This window comes from Pagrus major, chromosome 17 (genome assembly GCF_040436345.1).
Source record: "Pagrus major chromosome 17, Pma_NU_1.0".
Classification (NCBI taxonomy): domain Eukaryota; kingdom Metazoa; phylum Chordata; class Actinopteri; order Spariformes; family Sparidae; genus Pagrus; species Pagrus major.
Window position 1 is genome coordinate 17,852,266 of NC_133231.1, and position 24,433 is coordinate 17,876,698.

The window sequence follows — 24,433 nt, forward strand, 5'->3', positions numbered from 1 at the left end:
GGGGGAATTAAATTATTTCAAAACAACCACACAAGAGGAGGTGTACTGTTGAACAAGACAGAGAGGGCTAAAGAAGATGACGAGCGGGTTCTTGGAGCCGCTGTAAGGGACAGAAAGGAGGCGAGATGGCACTGCACGTTTTCAAATGCCTGCGCCGTCCCGGGCGCTAGAACGACCAACAGGTAGTGTGACAGCTCCAGTGTTTGTCTCCTCATGAGTCAAATGGCGGCAGGTGGAGTTTAAAAACAGACTGACATAGCGAGGCGTCTGTGGTTTGTGTGTGTTTGTGTGTGTGTGTGTGTGTGTTTGAGAGGTGTGAGTGTGTGAGTGTAGGGCCACCCAGTGTTTTGACAGGAGAGTTATGGAATATGAGGAGCCTGACGTGCCCCTAGCTGACAACCCCATCAAAAGAGGTAAGAGGATCCATCACTGAGGTTTGATTCTGCACATCAGACTGCTGTTCTTGAAATGTAATGCACCTGCAAGATGCAAGGCTGCTGTTGATTTTTATTTTCTAAAGTGTGATTTCATGTCCCTCTGATCTCCCAGCATGCCCTTCTCTACCCACTCCTGCTCACCTGTCCTCCACCAGCTGACACTGTGTCTCACTGTGTTCACTATTATCTCCTTTCATCCATCTTACCCGAGTAACCCTCCTCATCCCATTCACCGGAGTGTGGTTAAGGTGCTGTGAGTGCGTAAGAATGGCAGTAAGCCGGAGTAATCCTCAGGGATTAGTTCTTATTTCTGCTTCTGTTTTTGGTCAATGCTGTTCTATTCAAGGCCTCTCCCCGGCTAAAATCAAACTGTTGGCAGTCGCCTGAGATAAGACACCTGGTGCCTCTGCCACAGAGACCTACTGCACACCTTAACTACTGTTCTCATAGCAGAGCGACACAGTGTGCCAGAGCTCACCTGCACTGCTGCATCAAGGATGAACATCATTGTTGATGCTTCAGTTTGATAGATGTGAGGCGCAGAGTCAAGAAAAGAAAGTGCCTGCATTTAACATAGCATTATTAGTAAACATAGCAGGATGACAACTGAATAATATTCCATTAGAAGGCCTGCATTTTAAATTGTACTCAGACGGACGTGCAGATAGTTTGTTTATCAGTGAAATGTACTTAAATTCCACTTCTTTTCATTTATGTTCAAGGACCAAGATTTATTTATTTGTCACCCTACAACACAGGGTTGTACCACGTAATGCAAGTTGTGGTCCCTCTATGCCGCACAAGAAAACAAAAAGGTTATGATGGAGTGTTGAGGATGAGTTCAGGAGTCTCACAGCCTGAGGAATGAAGCTGCTCCGGATACTTCTGTATCTTCTGTCAGATGGCAGCAGGGTGAACAGACTGTGGCTGGGTGGCTGTTGTCTTTTAGTCATTTATCATGACAGTAATAGAAGTATTTGGTGGTACTGCAGTATAAATATAGAGATAAACATACAGGACAAGAGCACAAACAGATTAAGAATTTTTCTTCAGGTATATGTGTCAGGTGTATGCTGACACATGTACACAAATAAGCTTCAAAGTTTCTTTTTTATATTGTCAGGTGGTAGAGATTTAACAGTTTTTAATTGAAGTGTCATCATGCAGTCAGCTGAACTGCAAGCTACTGTAAATGTAGGAGAGTCGTGCATTTTAAATGATACTTGATCAGTTCGTCAGTGACAGTAACATTGAGCCATGCAGATAGTTTCGGTTTTATTTTCCCCAGGTTTCGAGATGTCTGCCATTGAAGCTTTTCGAAAAGAAAAAAAAAAACATGTAACAAAAATGCTCAACAGTGATGTTATTTTCCAGGCACAATTTCCTGGGAACCTTATTATTTTACATCAAAAATAAATAGTGAACAGTGTCAGCAGCAAAGTTAACTAGAGCGTAGCACTTATATTCTACAACTGTCTTTTATATTAAAATATGCCTTTATGTCATTAGTAGAATGATTTAGTAGTATAATCATTAGAAAGAGCGATAACAGACAGGACAAAATCATCATCAAGTATTTTTTAAAGCCAGTACTGTAAATAGTACCCATAAGTCATACTTGCAAAAGCAAAGATATGTAAACATATTACTTTGGCAAAGTGAAAGTCACCCATACAGATAGTAATTGAGTAAAAGTCTTAAAGTATCTGATAAAAAATGTACTTGAGTATCAAAAGTAAGTTTATGGCAATGAATGTACTAAGTATAAAAAGTAAAAGTAAAAAAGTAAAAGTACAATTCCACATATATTTACATTTTTTCTTGCTATCTGCTGAAGGTTACCAGCCTGGCCAATCATTGAGTCCAGTATTCAGAATTTTTCAGATTATTGAATGATGCAGACTGCAATCTGAAAAGTAACTAGTAACTAAAGTTATTAAATAAATGTGGTGGAGTGAAAATAAAAAGTAGCAGAAAATGAAAATAGTACCTCAAAACTTAACTTAAGGACAGTACTTGAATGAATGTACTTAGTTACATTTTTTTATAATGTCATGTAGTGGTTTGAACATCTAAAGTAAAATGTAATTACAAGGGAACAGAAACATAAGGTAGGAGTAAAAGTAAATAATATTATTAAATATTGTATTAAATGTGTTGTAGATGCTTGTATGAGTTAGTTTCACAGTCATAAAAGCAACAAAACAACCCACACAAATTTGTTTTGAGTGCCAAACTTTCCAAATATACCAAATATGACAGGGTTACTTTGGGGGAAATGTGTCAAAAATGATCTTGAGCTGGAACAACATCATACACGATACCGTGGAAAGCGGAAAGTGGAGAAAAACGATTTTAACAACCTTAACGGTACTTAAAGGGAAATAGGATAGATGTGAAAGGGTTAAAGGTTTGTGTAAAAAAACAAAAAAAACACCAGGAACTTACTGATCAGGTCCTAGAACTGCTGTGATGGTGTTTTAATCTGGTTAAAGTGGAGTTTCAGTGTGGTTGTGCAGTTTTTCATACTGCTGAGATGGCTCATCTGAAGATGATGAGTGTCTTGGTTTTAGTGGCTGTTGTGGGTGTCTTCTCATTTATCTCGAGTGCTTGGTTTCGTCTCTGGTTCTGCTCCACATTGTTGTCCCTTCTTCCTGTAGAGTAAAACTGTGCTCCCGTTCATTGTTGGATACAAACTATCTGTGGTGTCCCTTAGTGACCTTTTGTCTTTTACATATACTATACATGTTATTCTGCAGTTTTGGGGGAAATACTAGTGCTTTTTGTAAATCAAAGTGATGTCAAGCATTTGGCCTCCTCAGCCGTCTGCTCATTGATTTTATAAAGAGGGCGTCACAGTTCTCCAAATCCACAATTCAATTTGACTCACAATTTAAAGTCAGGATTCGGTTTTAAACATTTTTTTTCAGCAATGACAGCCGTGCCACTGTTAGACTAATCGAGTACTCATTTGTAAAGATGGTCAAATTTAAAGAATTGATTCGACATGTAATAACAATATTTCCCTAGTCAACATAAAACAAAAAGTAGAGTCAATAGATGGCAGATGGGCACTTCGCAACAACAGCTTGAGTCTCCTCACCTGCAAAACCCACGCTCTTTTCAGTGTGCGTGTGTGTAGCAGCATTAACACGTGTAGGACGCGCACAAGTCAGCGAGAGTAAAGAGAAAGAAACACTGGAAGAAGAATAATTGAAACCGAATGCTAATTTTGATTGATTTTGAATTTAGAATTAAAACTGCTATACCGCTACCCAACGACAAAACGTTTGAATTTATTTGTATCAGACCAAAAGTACTTTTTTTATTATATTATTTTCTTATTATTCAGTCATGTAAATCATTGTCACTTGTTTTCTACAAGACAGTCTCCAAAATGTTTAAAATCACCTTAAAGCTGTGAATCCTGCTGTTATTGTCACACTTTTGGTTTGTCGCACTTTGACCTCTTATCTTAAGCAGCAATACAGAACATTAGCCCCAAATTTATTTCCCCCTCATTGACTGCAAATGTACGGTAGTTAAGGATTAATTCAAACTAATATTGATTCTTTTCAGTGCTGAGCGAGATTTCTTATTTCTTTATTATATATCAATCTATGAATTTATTTATGAATCAGCACAAAAGATTGAAGGATAATTACAATTTCTGGCAGATATTCTATAATCCAGACGTGCTTCAACAGGCCTGCTCTCATCTGAATGTATACATGTGTATTTTTGTTTCAAGTATTCACCACAGTATGTTCATTTTCTCTTTTTGTTTTGTAAATATCTGTCTTACATTTATTTTGGGCTGGTTAGATAAGATTATTAGCTCATCTGGCTTTATTGTAAACATTGTGTCCCTGTTCTGTGCTGTATGTGTCGGGTTTATATTCAGGCACATTGGTCAGACTACTCTCTGGGTTCAGTGGTCTTCAGTGCTGTTATGTAATGCTGCAACTGTCACTTCAGCAGCCAGCTTAGATGTCAGCGTAGAGACGTTAGTGAGATTTTGACTGATGAGCAGTGTTGATGTTTGTGCCTCTGTAATCACCAGGGTCGTGTATAGCGAGTGTCTGTTTGTGTGTGTGTGTACACGGTGGTAGGTTTATGGTCTGGCTGACAGGTGTGTCTTGCTAAGTGTGTGTACGTGCCACTGTGTCACATTTAGTTTGTACGGAAGCCGATGGTGGTGATTGTGTGAGATTATTTTTCCACCACGAACCACCGACCACAACCGTTTATTCCACCCTGCGCAGAGATCACCTTTAATACCTTAAAATCACTAATAACACATTTCAGAAATGACAGTGGCTCAGTGTGAAATTCAGTGTGTTGCAGGTGAGTTTGACTCATTTAACATGGCTCATTTATGTTACAAAGAACAAAACCAATCAATCAGCTTTAACCTTTAAAGCGTCCGGTAATTATCAGAAAAAAAAAAAGATCTTACAAATTATTTTCACATAGAAAAATGTTCTGCTGTATTTCTATAACTGACAACTGAAAAAAAGGTAAATCAGTCTTCACACTCCCCTCTGAAATCATATTAATGCATTGCTTATGTAACTGTTCAACATATTAATTTAGCTCAAAGACCCTCAGGCTCATGGAAACATTTTAAACCCGTCAAATAATTAAAAAAAGGACTACCCTCAATTTGGAAACGAAGCTCATATGTAGTTCAAAAAGTCTTGTTCAAAGCGCAAATCTTTTTCATTTTATTTAGCAATCACCTTCGCTCAGTTAGTGTTGAAATTCTTTGCACTTTCCGCGTGTGCGTGCATCGCTCTGCTTTCATTCCATGGTTTCTGCTTATGAAGCAAAACTGATTTGATGATGGGAGGAAAACAGTGGAAACCACAGAGGCCCTGATCAGGCGCCAGACAAAGGCCGGCTAGCTCTACATCTTCCATTGATACTTATCTCACCTGCCTTCAAACCTCTCTGTTTCTCACACACGCACGCACACATACACACAGAAATAAACCCCTTGTTTCAGACCCTCCACGCATTTGCCCAGACTGACTGCAACTTCGACTTTCTCACAATTGTGGTCAAAAAGGCAGACAAAAAAGAAGACCTGTTGCTTCACAGACACCCACCTTCCTCTGCCTTTATCTCCTGCGTGTGTGTGGGTGCCTGAGAGTCACACAAACATAACACAGACACCCACCAGTGTAAATACGAATCTTCTAATTTAATCAGTAAGGCTTCTTATCTACACACAGGCCTTTGTTCATTGGAAAAAGTACCAAAATGTACTATGTGCTGCTCACCCTGGTCTAAACTGTCATTAAGGATTTGACAATGAGTTTATCGCGGCTGAATCTGTCGTAGCCAAAGTTTAACTTGAATCCGGGGTGAGTTTCTGTCTCAGTTGCTCTCCTTTAACACCTTGCGTAATAGCTGATGCAATCAAAGTAACTTTCATGATTACACATAGATGACCGTGGGGTGACATGCTCATTTGTATGTTTTTATAGGTTTTGATGTTACGCTTGATTTACAGTTGTGGGCAATACTGTGTATACTGTGGGCATGATGTTTCATTGCAAAGCTAATCCTGCTACAGTGCAGGTTTCACTAGTGCAGGAAGTATTCGGATTACAGTAAGTAAAAGCAGCATTACATGAAAGTCCTGTGTCGCGGTATCCAGATATGGATGTAATATTGTGAATAAACATGAAAATTAAACATTGATAACGTGTTAAAAAATACACTTATGATAATATAGTGTGAATAATCACAAGGTGGATCTTTTGTTTCTTATTTCATCTCATTTGCGTGCTTATTAGCCAAAAAAGAGTCAAAACACACAGTAAAAAAAGTTAAAGATGAATTTGACTGATAACAATTGTCTTTTATTATGATATCATTATCATGAATTCATTTGGCCACAATAATCGTGTAGTAAAAATCTGAGTCCTTCATTTAAAATTATATTTAAAGGTCCTGTTTGAAAGAAAAGTAGATTTTTGAGTCTCATTTGCAACTTGTCAAATACTGACGCTTTGGGATGGCAGCCATCCAGACATACAATCCCAAAGTGTCCGTATTTGATAAGTTGCAAATGAGACTCAAAAATCAATTTTCTTTCAAATTGGACCTTTAAATAGCAGAAGTACTGGGAACATAAAGTACAATTATGTAAGTAAATGTAGTTTTAAAAAGAAAGTGCAAAAACTTGGATGGAGGATGGGTCTTGAAATAGACCCCCTTTTGTGAACATTGCAAAATAGGACGCTTTTCAACATTTTAGTTAATTTCTTGGGGAACAATCCAAGGATGCTGATGAAAAAAGTCAGGCGTATTTAGGTAGCTGGTATCTATGAGTGAGTACAATTTGATCCGGTGATCTTAATTATGGTTAGGCATCGAGTTTGATATTTTATACTCTAGGTGTCAGGTAAATATAATGTAATGCAGTAGAGGTGTTAAGTGATAGAAAATGTAAATACAAGAATGTAAAAACAGTTCTTGACTAAATGTGCTTCATTTTGTAAGAGTGGCTGGTTTAAAATCAGATCTGACCCTCTTTAATAGAAAGTCCCACAGTGTTGTGTAATCCGGGGCTCAGTGTGGGGTTTAGCCCCAGTTTCAGTCTGACGTATGAAGCCCACGAGTACACTGCATCTTTATATTTCTGCCTCGAAAATATTCACCCCTGATGCTCATCTGTAATCAAGTTTGTTGTGTAATTTTGATTCACTTACTCCATTTTTCTCCTTCAGGAGGAGCCGTGTCCAAGAAGACTCATTTGAGTAAGTTTTTTTTTATGAGATTCTGCGTGTGTGTGTGTGTTAGTATGCATGTGTGTCTGTCTGTCTGCGTGTGGTAATGACATTGCTTGTGTTTGTGCTAGATATTTGTGCATGCATTGTGGTTAACTTCATAGTTAGCGAACATACAACATTGCACCTGTACAGCAACACACACACACACACACACACACACACACACACACACACACACACACACACACACACACACACACACACACACAAGCACTGTGGTGTCACTGGAGTTGGGCTATTAGGTGCTGTGTGTTGCACCTGTGCTGCCCCACACACACACACACACACACACACACACTGCATACACACAGTGATGAAAATACAACTACTCTGGCTTTGGCACTTTGGCATCTGAGTGCAGATGACAGCGATAGCATCTTGTCTTTTTTTAACTTCTTTGGTTTAACACTTTCTGCCGCAGCTTTAGCACACCTGGGTGTGTTATCAACAGTAGAGATGCTGCGTGTAACACTCCGCCAACCTTCAGGTTAGGTGGTGTGATGATAAAACGAGCATAAATAATAATGACTGTATTGATTGTTGTTGGTGAATGAATGCGCGTAAAACCAGAAAGAGTGGAGTTATTATTCAGGATTTTGTTTCGGAGGTTAGCAGTAAGGACGGAGGTCTTGTGTCGTTTATCAGTCAGGTGCTATAGATGGAGGGAGGGAAAGATAACTAATTATATTCACTCAAGTACTGTAAGCCAGAGTAAATGCTAGCTAAGTACGTTTCTGTAATTCCACAAAAAAGTTTAAACTTAATGTTGCAACTTTACGTTTGTTTAGGTTGAATTTCCTATTTCTCTCTTGTCACAGAGCTTATGCTTTGCTTAGGTTTAGGCACAAAAAACACTTGGTTAGGGTGAAGAAAACATCATGGTTTGCCTTAAAATTCATGTTTTGGTTGCCACAATAACGGCTGGAGATGGTCCGCCTTACCGTGAAAAACTGCCGCTTTTGGTCTCCACAAAAATGGCTGTAGATGTCCCCACACACTTGAACAGCGGTCACCCGTTTGGCAGCTTTGCAGTTTGTAATATCACCGCCACCTTCCCCTCCACCTATTGATGAGAAAGTCTGCTAATAAGAATATAACATTATGCCCTGGTGACTGGGCTCAGCCTGATTTAAGGATGAATTTGAGGAACTTTTACTGTACTTAGTTCATTGCTTTCAATTTTCTTCTACTTCTACTTCTACTCTACTACATCTCAGCAAGAAATATTGTACTACATTTATCTGACAAGTTGTCAGTTGAAGATTTTACGTATAAACAAACACAATTTAGGACTTTATTTAGTGACTTTCACTCAAATAAAAGATCTCAATGTATTTTCTTATTACTGTCAGAGTAAAAAAACACACCCATGTGCATCAAAAGATTCAGCAACCTGAATAATCTAAGTGGAAATCATAGTGACTTTCTCATGTGACTTTGAGAACAGATAAAATCTACTACATCATCTCTTAATCATTCCTGTTGAGAATAGTTTGACTTCAGTTCTCAGGGAGAGTCTAAAAGGTGCCAGACAGTATAAGGCAAATTTTTCGATGTGTCGTCTCGAGTGAGGGGGTGAAGGATAACAACAAAGGTATGAGGAAAAAGTACCTTGAGAAAGACTCCAGGCAAGGGGACAGTCCCCCCTTTTTCTTTGTGTCTCTCCTCTCTCTCTCTCTCTCTCTCTCTCACACACACACACACACACACACAGACAAGGAAGGTGAGGCGGTGACTGACACTCAAAAGTCTGAATATGTTTGCTAAAGCTGCAGTGAGCACCTGACCTGGCTTTGCTAAAGGACGAACGAAAAGAGAAGAAAGATTGATAGGACTGATAGGTGGTGTGAAGAAAAAAAAGTGTGTGAAAAGAAAGACAAAGTGAGAGGAAAAGTGAGATTGTGAAAGTGGGACAACGTCTGAGACGAGTGGAGGAGTGAGGATGATGCGAGGTAGGGATGAAGTTCTTTGGTGTGTATATGTGTGTGTGTGTTTGTGTGTTTGTGTGTGTGGGTAGTACAATCAAAGATATTTTATTGATTAGATCAATTGCATGATTTTTTTGGCAAAGTTTCTCTCCAACGCACCATGATTTTACAGTTTACGATTGTTCAAAGCGATGATATGACTGCGAGCTGATGCTTTTGACGGACCATTGTGTGTTCAAGACGTCTAATAATGTCACGTTTTGGTTTTAAACTTTTTTTTAGCTTTTGTGAAGTCCTTGAAATAACTGTTTTCATGCAGACTTCGACACCTGCGTCTTCAATCGCGTTGCCTTTTTTTGAACGTTATCAGGCTTTGTGATTAAGCTTTTTACTTCAGGTTTGATGTAACACCTGGTTAAACAGCGAAACTTGCTCTAAATTTCACGATTTTGCACTTATGTCAAGCATTTTTTGTAAACGATTTTAATGCTTTAATTAAGTTCAAGCTTTAGTCAACCAGATATTTTTAGTAGGTTTGTATTGGATCCAAGATCCCATCTTAAAGACATACACACACACACACACACACACACACAGTTTAAAGCATACCTTAAGAAGGCAGATGTTCTTATTTGTTTTGAAATGTAGCGTCTCTCCAGAGGTCTTGATCGTATGACTGTTGGTTTACGTTCACATCGATATATGTGTTTCAGTCTTATGGTTTGGCAGCATGACTCAATTTTGAGCTTCCTTTGATGCATTTAAGATTTGAATCATGTCTCAGATATTTCTACCCGCTGTCTCACTCCCACATGTACAGTGCACCTCAGGCGACAGGCTGAGGCGACTCAAGATGCTGAGAATCAGGGTGCAATAAGTCGTTTAAAAAGTTCACTTTGAAAAACCAGATGTCCGCCATTCGTGTTTTTGTCTCGAGTAACCATATTTCCATTATAAGTAATTTAAGTAACAAATGAAAACCAATTAAGAACCGAGAGGCCAGGTCATAATATGACATTTGAGATGTTGCAAACCCTTTTTTGCAAATACACTTCCACCGAATTCTAACCAACTTAAAACCGAAAGAGACAGGAAAACAGGATGCCTCACAACCGCAGTGCATCAGTTTGAATGGACTGACTCCACACACATACAGTAGACAGGATGCAGAGGAAATGCTGATAAGATTGTAGAAATGCGATTATTAAAGTGATAAAGAATTTGATTTATTTTACAAAGTATTTCAGAATTGATTGAATAAAACACAGAGCGGAGAAGGGCATGAGAAATAATGTCTTTGCAAGTTGCTTACACACTCCCTCTCCTGCAACATGCAAACACACACACACGCGCGGGCACACAAACACACACGCTCATACACACACACAGATCTGCAGCTGCTTGTTAGATGGCGCCTAGATGAAGCATATCTCAGCCCTGCAGCTGTGTGTGGATACTGTGTGCATGAGAGAGAGAAAAGCAGCCTCCCACTGCAAAATATACAACTTGGGTCTTCACCTCAGTGATAAACAATTAATGGTCTTACTCTCCGCTGTTACACACTGGCAGTGGGCTTGATGCCGCCCAGAATTTACGCACACACGATTCATATGGCTTTGTTGTTGTGTTGGGGGGATTCCTGCGTTGACTATTAGACAGTTTCTTTATCACAAAGGATTTCCTTGTTCCTCCGGGTGCACAAACCTGCAGAGCACTTCCAAAAGCAGCAGAAGCGTTTGGCTTCAGATCAAAGCTAACATCAAAAGTCGCAGGTGACACATTCCCCCCGAAAAATATGGTAAAAGAATTGCAACAGTTGAGCTGATTCATACCCATTGTCAAAACATTACCTCTTTCAAACACCCCCAAGTTCAGCCACACTTCAAAGTAAAATATGGTAAATGTGATGGTAATTAGTTTTCAGATCAGCTTTGATAATTTTCTCAAACATGGTTCTGTAGGTAGTTTTTCTCACTCTGTTGTTGTCAAATAATGAATGAAACCAAGTAGTGAAGCAGTTCTCACATTATTGAACACTCAAAGACTCGTAGGCAGCGGTGAAATATACGTGTCCGGAAATGTTCGGTGACTAAATATTTAATACAGACGAGTGCCGTCTGATACTTTTTAATAGAATACCGTAGTTTGTCATTGTTGGCAACAATCTTTATTTCATGCGGTGATGAATACTTTTCATTTAGTTTGTTTCTTTTCTGTTCTTTTTGTTTTAAATCGTTTTTTAAATCTATATCCTAAAATACAGATTACAGTTATTTTAAGAAAATTGCAGTCCTAGATGACGGCTTTTCATGAAGGAAGTCATCTCTGACAGACATATTTTAATTTTGTGTTAGTAAGTCAGAGTCATTTTTAGATCCTTTTTCGCTTTGCACGGCAGGACCAATGAATCGAAAGTAGGATTTGGTACACTTACCTTTTATTAAGAAAAGAAAAGAAAAGCATCAATTTTATGTATATTATAATTATGTATTATAGTTTATTTTGGTGACAACAAATATTTCACGACAAAGTTTTTTTTTCCCACCTCATAAATTCTAATACAATAGAAAATACACCTGTGTTTATTGACCAAATGGTGCTTGATCGTTTAAATAAAAAATAAAAAACAAAAAACTAAACGTTGAGATGTTTTTAACATCTTGGCTCAGCAACATACTAAATTAAAATATTTTATAGTATAATTTATATTAATTGATACAGTGGAAAGCAACATACTCCCCCCGAAATCTTTACCATCAACAATAATGAAATTGAATGAATGATTTAATCATTTTAAAATCTATTTTACATAGGTTATGAGAAGGTGGTGTTGTAGATGAATAAAATAGGATAGGACACTAAATTAGCACCATTCAACAGATGCTGGTATTATATGCAGGTGGCTGGTAGATCTGTTTCACTCACCAGCCAATAAATCTACTGAGTGGCTGGTAAAATTTGATCATTTGTTAGCCATTTGGTTGGCGGAAAGACTTTCGCGCCCTGTGTGTATTTATATACACATATGTGTGTGTGTGTAATCCTCCTGCTCTGGATTTAATAACAAGTTATTTAAAAAACTTGGGATTGATTAACAGTTTGTGTGTTTGTGAGAGATTAACCATCTTGTTTGTTAATCTCTGTGTGTCTGTGTAAGTGTGTGTGTGTGCGTGTGTGCACATATGGGTGTGGGGTGTGTAGACAAACTTTGTTTGCAGTCTTGCTTGCGTGTGTACTAAAGGTAAGCTTCCGTCAGAGGAAAGTTGAGGTTTTTTGTCCGTTTACAGTGCAAAGAAAAGGCTGCTGACAAGGTGATTTCAGGCACAGAGTGATGACTTGAGAGGGGCAATCTGTATCGTCCACCTCCTCACTCCCCACACCACACACCGCCCACCGACACACATACAAACACACACGCACATACACAAAAGTACTGTGATTATTGAGAGTAACTCTGTCTGGGTTGAAACATCTGTTTTTTTCATATGACGTACTCAGTATTTGATATTTGGATATATTTATGGTTTATTTAAAGTGATACATATTGATTACTCTTTTTCAGGCTGTCGTCATTTAACACATTAAAAACGTCTTGATGAAGTACTCTTTTTTTATTGTCATCAAGCTTGAGAATTAAATTTTTTCTTGTCCCGCGTTCATTAGAAAGTCATCGCACTAAAACCTCTGAACGTTTTCTGATTTGTATTTGTGTTTATACGGCAACGCTTCAGTTGTTTGTACGTCGACAAATGTGCTTTTTAAGTCATTGATAACTCGGAGTAATGATTGAAAGAAATCAGTCCATCTCTGTGTGGCGGTGTCTTTGTATACTTTGTGTGCGGAAGCGTGGGAGGAAGGTGGCACTCTTTTATTTTGTCTGACAGACCAGAATATTTCCATTGACTGTACTCAAACCTCTTCACTGCTTATAACATCAACCAGCACATGATTAAGCTATTCTAGAACGATCTAGAATGATCTAGAACGATCTAGAATGATCTAGAATGATCTAGAACGATCTAGAATGATCTAGAACGATTTAGCACGATCTTGGATTTTAAAGCGATCAGATCTACATGATCATGCTTCAGTATGTAGATGTTAACGCAACTTTGTGCGGTGTGTTTATGGTTGGTTTCTTAATGTAGGGTATTTCTGGGATGCCACGGAAATATAGAATATTCAGCGATTGTTAAGAGTAAGTCATGACATAATGCAGCTAAACAAAATAGTGTTGCTTGGCACCACTAGACTGGAAAGTCAGTTCTATTTTAAAAATATCTATAACCCAAAAAAACTCATTATTTGGGTCATGTTGAGCTGTGGAGCAGGCCTGCCACACGAGTGTAAATCAATATTAGCTATTTAGGCATTAGGCAGTTAAAAAGTCCACTTTTAGTTCCAACGTACATGTATTTGTAAAACAAGCACTCGTCTTTAAGCTGTATTGCGGGCTGGATATTATAACCCCTACTCTGTCGTTGAGAAAGACACTAAAGGGAGAAATGAAGGTGGTTTGGTTCTTTTTTGGTATTTTTATCTATCACGTGCACAGACACCAGGAGATGATGGGTTTGATTGATCAAGACGTGTGGTCAGAGACACCCAAGTGACACACAAAGAGTTCACAGCTGCTGATCGCAGATTCCGTCAAAGTTAATTTTCCACCATTATTGTAAAAAAGTACCCAGAAGTCATACTTGAGTGAAAGTAAAGCCATCGTGTTACAGTATCACTTTGATTGAAGTCAATTATTTATTTGAATAGCGTTGAACATAAGTCTTCAGGTATCTGATATTAAAAGTACTTAAGTATTAAGTTTTTGTTTTTTTTCTTGATTGCCAATAAGATAAATACATTTAAAGGGTACCTCGCCCAATTACATACATTAAAGTGTGTTTACAGGTCTTGGGGAGCACTACTGCATATATCTCCTGTTGTATTGATTTTGACCATTTATTTTTAAACTGTGTTAAAGTGTTTTAAGGTGCAATGCAGACCAGTGGACAGCTTTTCAAAACCTGGTGCCTACATTGCCCACAATGCACCTGAGCCACTGAGTGACAACACTGGAAGCAATTTATCAGATTACATGCAGCTTCCTCTGGAGCCACAAAACGCTTTGTACTGCTTTTTTCACATATGCAATTGTACACCTTAAGACCTGTAAACACACTTCAATGTGGAACATTGTTGGAGTTACTCTTTAAAAATATGCTGCTTTGGCTCTGATGCAGCATGTAATCTGCAAAGTAACTAGTAACTAGACTTATAAATAAATGTAGTGGAGTAAAATTTACAATATTTGCCTCCAAAATGTAGTGGAGTGGAAGTATAAAGTAGCAGAAAAGTAAAGTACAAGTACAACACTGTTTTGCAGGTGTTGTCTCTGGTTTTAGTCACGATCTATGCTGCTGTTATCTCAGTTCAGTTGAGAATTATTAGTGCTACGATTGTATGGAAAGTTATTGTAGGAGCGGTGTGTGCGATTGCTGTTTGTGTGTGTGCGTGCGTGTCTACATGAACAGTGAAAGGTTGTGGGTCTCAGTGGATTTCCTGTTTTTTGAGGTTGACAATCAGAACTGAAATAGTGAAAAAACAGAGACCACTTATGTTCTCTCCACCTATCCTGCACTGCTGACAGAAACACAATCATAGTCGCAGCTCAGTAACTTTATTTTACTCAATGATCAATATAATATTACATGATGTTGCATTTGAAGGGACGTGTCTCATCTTCCGAGGGGGCTTTTTTTTTCAATATTTCAGTATTTTGTCAAATCTGTGAAATACACTAATCCTTATCTCGAGGTGAATCTTGAGGTGAATCAATTACTTCTATAGGTAGCGGCCACAATCCAATCAGCAGTGAGTATTTCTGCTTTATCATACATGCAACTGCTTGACGCAATAATCCAAAAAGTGCATTTTACCTCAGACCTCCTGTCCTCCCCAGGAGCCTTCAGCTGATCCCTGTGGCACCGCATAAAGAGGGCACACACTGACACACTGACACACACATACACTCGTGAACAAATCTGACACAGTTATGCACGGAAATACTGCTGCATATAAGCATCAGACGTAATTGTCACACCATCAGTGCATTTGTGGAAGGAAGAGAGGAGATGACAGGAATAGATAAAAAGAGAGATAATAGTGAACAAAATAACAATACTGTATGATCTGCTTCCTGAGTGAGTATTATCATTCATGAAAGTGTTACATAATGCAAATCACGCAGCTAGCGATGCGCGGTCCTCTATCGTTTAATTAGAGATACGTTTGACAGAACACGCTTTAAAACTCCTCTGTCACTGAGGCAACATGCATTGTACTTGTCTAGTTCTGACAGAAAAATGGCCACTACGCAAAAAATCTGAGGGGTGTAAGAGCTCACAGAGATCAGGGGCATGGGGGGGTGGGGGGGGTGGGGAGGTGAGAGGGGGATGGCCGGTTACTGGCAGTGATGAAGGAGAGAGTGCATTACTGGCAGCTATGTCCTTTATGAGCGAGACAGAGAAGGATTCACAAAGAAAGAAGTGACATGAAAGAGGGACAGTCAGAGTGAAAGAGAAGCCAGTCAACCACTTGAAAGTGCTCTGAGGTTGACACCTTCATATTCTCCGCCTTACTCCATTTGCAAATATTCCACGTCCTCAGAAGACTCTCCTCATCATATTTGATGTTATTTTGCTCTTTTATTATTAGGGCAAGGGGTGTTGGAGAGGAAAATACCTTTGGTTTACTCCGGTCACAAAACAACTGGTAGATGTGAAAGGGGAAGTACAGCAGAACACTAAGTTCTCACAGTGGGAATCAATTTCCAGTTTACTTCTCTGGGTAAAAAACATGCAGTGTCATTATGATGTTGGCATATTTTAGGCACAAGCGTTGCTTTATAGAGGTTGAGATTGATGTTTTATTGGATATTAAAATGTATTTATTTATGGATATTTTATGAATCAGAAATTATAAGGAATCTTTCAAAATTGTTAAAATCAATTAAATATATAATATACGAAAGAATTTTACATTAAAAAGTCTAAAAACTTTGTTAGACATTTTGTTGAGTTACTTACATTGTCCAGATGTTTCCAGCAATGTTCAAACCCAGAGAAATTCTCAGGTTTGCTGCCTGACTCTGCAGTTGGGGAACGAGACTAAACTTAACAGTAATAAAACTTTAAAACATTTTCCCGTCCATGAACATCTGTGCCCTGAGTCACGTCAGATAGCTTTTATCAGCAATCGTTGTGTGTTTACCACCATTGAGGGGGGAGCAATTTGCGTTTATCCAACCCAAGATAACTTAAGCTAGTGTCTGTGTGTTTGATTTCTCACTCACCTCAGCACTCACCAGAGACTCCGGTTCTCTCTCTTATCCTTCCCCTCTCCTCTCTGTAATGTTACGTTCATGAAGTAAAGTACAGTTCCTCTCCAGCTCCAGTCAGCAGTCAACATACAGTCAATAAACAACCGACAATGGAAGTCCCCTTTGTGGATCGCTGCTGCAGTCAGGCTGATTAGCGGGAGTGAAGATAAATCCACTTTTTAATCAGAAAAGTTTAACAGTATCAGAGCAGAATCCGATGTCACTTTGGGTGTTCCATAGCTTGTTTTGTTTTGATAGAGAGACCCTATAGTGCCAGAAATTACATTTCGTGCATTTAGATATTGCATTCTTACACTTGAGATTATACCGTGCTGACATTTGAATTAATAAATACGAGGTAATGAGTTCATCTTACACTTACAGGGGACTGATCATCAGGTCAGCTGTCAGACATTTGTTGGAAGCTACTTGCTTGTATGTGTGTTACAATTGTTTTCTCCCTCTTGGTGTGTCATAAACCAAGTGACTGTGAAGAAGCACCTGTGAGGAGAAAAGTAGAGGAGAGCTGCATCTGGACATGTTAATAACATTTTTTTACTTCCATGTGTGCTCAGCCCAGATTGAAGTCATCCCCTGCAAGATCTGCGGTGATAAGTCCTCCGGAGTGCATTATGGAGTCATCACTTGTGAGGGCTGCAAGGTGAGATGGCAGCGTCCGACACACACTCACTGTACAAACACATGCATCAGTATTAAAGGCACAGTTCAACATTTTGGGAAATGGCTTTTCACACCATTCTCATGTGTATCCGTTCAGTATGCTAGCAGCCTGATAGCGTAGCTTAGCACAAAACCTGGAAACAAGGGGAAACGGCTAGCCTTGTTCTGTCTAAAGGTAAAACGTCCACCAACCAGCCCCTCTAAAGCACAAAACCTGAAATGTAAAATGACATTTTTTTGGTTTTACACAATTTTTATTTCTTGACTAAGGTTACTTTGTGGAGTCTCCACTTCAGAGCCAAGCTAACTGTTCCCTCCTGAGACAATAAGTTAAGCTAACCGGCTGCTTGCTCCAGCTTCCTACTGAACATACAGATCCAGATCTTTTCATTTGACTCTCAGAAGAAGTCAAATAAGCACATAAAACTTAGGGAATCTGGTATATTCATTATTATCTTCTTGCAGATTTTTTTTGGTTTCATTATATATATTCAGCTGATAAATACATAAGATAAATGTTAGCACAAAAATGTTCAAGATATGTTTGAGGTAATTTAGAAACGCCAGCAGCCAATGTCCTGCTAGCTAGCTACATATCTTGCAAGCCAATAGTGGTTCTTCAACTATGGAGACAACAACTCCCATGATCCTGCGCTACTTTGTGACATCATCACGGGTCTCATGATTTGGTTTTGATTGAGAGATCCCAAGCAGCAGAAATGACATACTGTGCATTTAAAAAATGATATTTTAAGGGATCTCAAGACTCTATATTGGTATCTGGCTTAAAAATGTCCCCTTTTTCTGTTGGTCCGTTCACTCCTCAGGGATTCTTCCGGCGTAGCCAGCTGCCCACTGTATCCTACTCCTGCTCCAGGCAGAGCAACTGTCAGATCGACCGGGCCAGCCGCAACCGCTGCCAACACTGCCGTCTGCAGAAGTGCTTGGCGCAGGGCATGAGCAGAGATGGTGAGACATAAACACACTGACACACAGACAAACTCAATCCTTCATTCAGCATTTGTTTATTTCTGTATGTCCATTTTTTGTCCTCCGCAGCGGTGAAGTTTGGCCGGATGTCCAAACGTCAGCGGGACTCTCTGATCGCTGAGGTGGAGAGACACCGACAGCAGCAGCAGCAACAGCAGCAGCTACAGGGAGACACCCAGTCTGTCTTGTCCTACCCCACCAAGGCCCGTCAAGACCGCTCCCCGCAGCTCCTTCAGCCCATGGCCTACTCCTTCAGCGGGGACGCCGATCTACTGCCCTACCCCGCTGATATGCATCCTTACCTGGTGTGCTCCCCAAACGAGTCGCAGGTGTCGGGTATGATCTACCGAGGCTCAGGTGTCTCTCCCACATCGAGATCCCAGGGGAGGGGGGACAACAGTGGTCACCCCGACATAAGAGGTGAGGCACTCGTGTGTACTCACTTCACTGTGTACAGTTCCCTTTATCCTCTTCTGCTTGTTCCTTATTTTTCTGTCATTTCTCTTCCTCATGTCAGGGTTTGACTCCAGACAAGTACCTCATGATATGATGGCGATTCATGCCTACAGTCCTCTGGAGGACCCTTACAGCCTCTATCCTCACTCTCTGAGAAACATGGGTGAGCAAACTGCACACTGGGCTAACATACGGAAGCTGAGATGAGCCGTGCTTGCGTTTTTTAAAGGAGACCTGTTATGCTTTTTAGTTTTTTCCTTTCCTTCAGTGTTTTATACAGTTCCTTGTGCATGTAAAAGATCTTGAAAGATAAAATGGTCAAAGTCTGCACCAACAGAAGCTCCTCTCTCCCACAGCAAGTATGCTTTAATGCTCATACCTATTCAACCTATTCTAGTAGTAACCCCAAATAAAATTATGAACGTGAAAATGAGCATAATATGTCTCCTTTAATGCCATTATCTCAATATGTCGAGTTAATTATTTCATTATCTCAAGGAAATAAGAGTTGTTATCTCGAGATAATGAGATAATCAACCTGGTATCATGAGAAAACAAAAGCTTGTTTCCTCTTTTAACTTAAACTATTTATCAAAGATCAGGAATGCCACACCAGCATTCATAGATTGCATGTTAAACTGTAGCAACTGATTTAAGCAGAGAATGTCAGATCAAGGAGAATCCCTTATTGATCAACGCATTAGACTGTGCTTCAATCTTACTTATTTAATAACATATTTTATTGTAACATTCAAATACCCAACAATATCCCAACGAGAATTCCTTTGGTTGTTGCTTCCCGGACAGATTCATCTGCCTCTTTGTTTTTTACCAGATAACAAGGTAAATTATCCTCGAGATTTTCATATGATAACAAACTTTGTTTGTTCGGAATAACTAACTCGGCATTAAAAAAATTATTGCAAGTATGTCCCTTCTTGGCTTCCATACCCAATAACATGTGTGTTTTATTTTTAATATTATATTTCTTTCTCTTCAGATGAGCTGTGTGCCAATATTGTGCGCTCCCACAGAGAGACCAGCCAGTACCGAGTGGAGGAGCTGCAGGCTCTCAGATGGAAGCTGTTCAGCAGAGAGGAGATCCAAACCTACCAGAACAAAGTAGGTAGTGGTTCTCACACTCCCTTTTGTATTTGTGTGACATTACTCAGTTACCCAGTCTCAAAGCAAAACATGCCATTTCAGATGGCTTGAGGCTGAGGCAACTTTTGATTCATCAAAGAGAAGACTGAAAGAACTTGATTCGTCATTTTCCCCTCCTCTTCTTCTCTGTCTTTGATCACACAGAAAGCTTATGTTCAATTCAAGTTTAATGACCTTTTTGATCCTCAAAAAATGACCTTTCATTAGCACGTACAAGTATGCTATGATTAGAGTAAATAAAGAACTATAATACAAAAACGTTATATTCTAAATTAGAGGAAGAGCTGAGTGGTTATGACAGAGAGGGTGAGTTTATGTGGGATGAGTTAAATTTTGATTGATTTGACGGTTATGTTGCAAATGTATCTCACCCTAAAATCTTTTTTCTCCTACTTATTCTCACTTTCAGTCAGTGGATGAGATGTGGCAGCACTGTGCCATCCGGCTCACTGACGCAGTGCAGTATGTGGTGGAGTTCGCAAAACACATCCCGGGCTTCCGTAATCTCAGCCAGAACGACCAGATCGCTCTCCTGAAGACTGGTGGGTTTACCTTACAAGAAGACACCTTCACTTACAATCTGAAATACTTCATATCGCTCTTTTAACCGATCTCTTTCTTCCCTTTTTTTTCGCTCAGGCTCCATGGAGGTGGTTCTGGTCAGGATGAGTCGGTTCTTCAACACAGAGAACAACACTGTCTTCTTTGACGGGAAGTTTGCTGGAGTTGAAGTCTTCAAGTCTTTGGGTGAGGATTTGTCTACACACTGAAGCACAAAGGCAGTTTGGAAACTGTATGGCATTCAGCATAAAATAAAAATACTGTGGTTTATCAGTGCTCTGTGGTTTCTTCTCTTGCAGCATGTGGTGATTTAATCACAGCGGTGTTTGAATTTGCTCACGGTACGTGTGCTCTGAAGCTCACTGAGCACCAGATTGCTCTCTTCAGTGCTCTCGTGCTGATCAACACAGGTAAGATCACCTCACCTGTCTCTCAATTATGTTGCATTTTGTTCCTCAGTATTTGAAACATAAAAAATGCACTTCGGTGCAGATGGGTACCAGTGGATGAACAACATATTTCAAGCTTTTTACTTTCCATTATACATTTTATTTTGTTGACTTTTCTTTTCTTATTCTCCAGTATTTACCTCATCTATATATTTAAACTGATCATTCTTGATTGCTAAATCTAGTCAGTCTATCATCTCTCAGACCAAAAAGTTAACATTTTGAAAGAACAGTATTAATTGTGGTCTGAATTTAGCTAATAACAAACATAAAACATGATTCTGAAATATTCACCCTTTTTAAAGTCCCTCCTCCACGTTCATTGACAAATATCAGACAACTTATTGATAAACACAAGTCTTTCAGCATATTTTCCATCATGTTTTGCTGCATTCATTCAATTCACACAATTAGCCACTCTGCCTCCTAGTGGCTGTCAACAAACATGGTAATATTAAAGGTCCCATACTGTAGAAAGTGAGATTTCCATGTCTATTTTGATCATAAGGGTTGTGTGCTATACAAATACTGTGAAAGTATCTAATCTCTTAGTCCACATAGAAAAAGCACACCGCCTATATTCACAAACTGTACCTTTAAATAAGCCTTCAAGACTTCTGTAAAGTTGTGATGTCACAACTACGCAGTCCCCACCCTTAGCAACACCCCCAGCACAGCTGTGGTTGCAAAAACCAGCGACAGAGCTGATACAGAAACATGGTACAAGGGTGCCTGCTCAGGCCTGTGAGAGCTGACCAATCAGAGAAGACTAAGCTGGTTGGAAGGGAGGCCTTAAAGAGAGGCAGGCACTCTCAGACAGACCGTGAATAGAGGTGCTGCAGCAATAGACAGTATGAGAAAAATAATGTGTTTTTTGAGCATTAAAGCAGGTAAACACCCCCAAAAAAGTAGAAACCTGAAAATAAATATGGGACCTTTAACAGACCACGTGAACCAGGACTGTTCACACAACTGTAGAGTGATAAAAATAAAACTGTCTTCACCTTCTTGTCTTTCTGTGCAGATCGTCCATGTCTGGAGGATAGAGGCAGGGTTCAGCGAGTGCAAAGAAGCGTGGAGTTAGGACTCACACACATTCTACACCGAGACAACCAAGAAAGTCTAATGCACAAGGTACATGTCTCAGTACAGAGCAGATACGTTTTCTTTAGCCCTCTGATTGGCTAATGGAAAAGCAAACATTTTTTCTTTAATCTGCATGTTCCTTACTGTCGTACAGAGCATAAATGTGTCTGTGTCCTCCCTGCAGCTGTACCAGAAGATGGCAGAGTTGCGTTCGCTGTGCAGTATGCACATGGAGAAGCTGCGCTGGTTCAGTCAGCGTTACCCGCTCACTGCTCACTCACTGTTCCCTCCGCTGTACAAGGAGCTGTTCGCCTCTGAGGCCGAGCAGCTGCCTGGGACCACTCACTGATGATACACACACACATGCACATACATTAAGAGAGCATTTATATCTCATTATTTCTTCCTGACAGAATCTATTTTTCTAATAATGAAAATAAATGTGAAAAGTAATCATAGCGTGTTTAGAGTCATATGAGACCCAGCAGAGCTTTTTTTTTGGTAGATTGTGTCAAACATATGAATTTCAAATATTTTCATAGCTTAAAACTATTTTGATTATTCCAGGGAACATGTGTTTTGTTGTTTTTTTGACACATTGTCAGTGGGATTCATTTTCTCTCAGGATGTGCTGTTGTGATTCTCTCCAGTTACAGTTACAGTGTGTCACAGTGTGTTCAGACATGCAGATTCAAAGAGGCAGTCAGTGACAGTCAGTGTGGCAGTTGACAATGTATCTTCACAGTATGAAACACTGACCACCTGTGGAATTAAAAGATGACTTTCAAAAGTTGTGAATGCTATTAGTTGTTATCCGCTTGATTCCTTTGTTTGCGCAATAACTAAAAACATAACAAGTTAAACATAATTCCAAAAAGTTAAGACACAAGGAAAGAAACATAGAATAACAGCAAGTGTGCAGGCAGAGACAAAAAAATAAAAATCCACAAGAAGCTTATCATGCTTCTCCCTTTAGAAGTAAACATCACATTCCAGGAACAAAATAAGAACATCACACAATCAAAATAATGATTATATGTACACACTTGATTGATAATATTATCAATGTTACACAATCCACTTTCCCAGTGTCTATTCACGTGCTCAGTATGTCCCGAAAGTTTATATTTTCAACAAGAAGGCAATCCTGGGACTATTGATAATTTGTTAAACCACAGTAGGTCTTTCTAGGCTTTCAATCTCATGACCCAGATGACATGCGAAACAAATTGAAAATAATGATGACAGTGAACTCATCATCAAGCTCTGTTGAAGCCTGATAATGACTCCATTCCACCTACTAAATATGTACATATAAATATTTTTGTGTAATCTCATCATCTCATTTTTTCCTTTCAATTTGTTTCACTTGTCATGTTAATATCTGGGTCATGAGATTGAAAGCCCAGATGAAGACCTCATGTGGTTTAATGAATTATCAACCACAATAAAGGCCTTTTAATATTTCCTTCCTCATTTGTTACATTTATCTTATATTTGGGATTCCCAGGATTGCCTTTTTGCAGAAAATGAGAGGGGCCCTTTGGTTAAGTGTCTGTAATCTGTCCACCTGCTGCTACATTGCTTGCATGAATAGCGCGTTCATGTGATGTAAGAATAATCAGAAACAGTTATTTCCAATTGGGGAACGCCCCTTCACGTCAGAGCAACAACTCGGAAAGTCAGAGAAAATTTGGGTACACGAGTTGCCGAGTTGACTTCCTGTGATGCTGAAACATGGCAGAGGAAAGTAAACATAAGGTTGATGGTACATGCATATTTGTGAAATATATTTCATGACACACATGAACAGCTTTCAGTGTGTTTAAATGCACAGAGCAATAAAATGCAAAACATAAATATCAGGTTTGACGAATGCCAGTAAACTAACAGACTACCAACCTCAGAAACCAAATTACTAATTAGAGCTGAATATGATGTGTGTACATATTTAGTGCTCGACACACCCAAAGAACAAGAGACAACCTGCCTCTTTGTGTCTGTATGTCTGTAGAGAAATGTTTCTCCTCAGGTTGATGTTGTCGCAGACAAAGCAGCGGTACCTCTAAACTTTTATCCTTTGTGTTTGACTAAATCCTCACAGGCTTTTATATCTTTTGAGCTCTGAAAAGATGTTGCATTAAATGTAGAAAAAAAATGTGGAGATACAGTAGAAGTCTCTTCCTCTGTGTGCAAACTTTTCCTTTGTTTTTCCAGATTAACCTGTATATGTTTTTGTTTTGTCTACATATCTTTGAATAAAGCCATGAGCAAAGAGGAAATGATGAGAGGTTTCAGCATTAAGTACTGCATGTCCGGATGTAGTCCTCCCTGTTCCTGGAACGGCTGATGTTTTGAAGAAAATAATCCATGTAAATCTTTTAATAAACTGCTGAAGCCGTGACACAGAGCAGATCTGGTAACTTTGTCTGTTTGTGAAAGAAGTGAGTAATACAAACAGCTGTGTAAGACTGAAGACACTCCTGTTATGGTATGATAAAAA

General features: G+C 39.3%; 1 protein-coding gene across 2 annotated transcripts; it reads left to right on the forward strand.

Moving 5' to 3' along the window:
• rorc (RAR-related orphan receptor C) lies at window positions 1-24,337 on the forward strand. 2 transcript variants are annotated; one of them, XM_073485240.1, is made up of 13 exons: window positions 1-182; window positions 312-413; window positions 7,178-7,207; window positions 17,119-17,204; window positions 18,052-18,193; window positions 18,284-18,634; window positions 18,732-18,833; window positions 19,671-19,792; window positions 20,244-20,376; window positions 20,474-20,581; window positions 20,695-20,805; window positions 21,869-21,978; window positions 22,115-24,294. In XM_073485240.1, exons 2-13 carry the CDS (start codon window positions 362-364, stop codon window positions 22,277-22,279), a joined length of 1,512 nt encoding a protein of 503 aa, XP_073341341.1. In that variant the 5' UTR covers window positions 1-182; window positions 312-361; the 3' UTR covers window positions 22,280-24,294. The 2 variants fall into 2 exon arrangements, with proteins under 2 accessions (XP_073341341.1, XP_073341342.1); XM_073485241.1 differs by lacking the exons at window positions 1-182; window positions 312-413; window positions 7,178-7,207 and adding an exon at window positions 8,943-9,192 and having other exon boundaries at window positions 22,115-24,337.
• The last annotated feature ends 96 nt before the right edge of the window (window positions 24,338-24,433 follow it).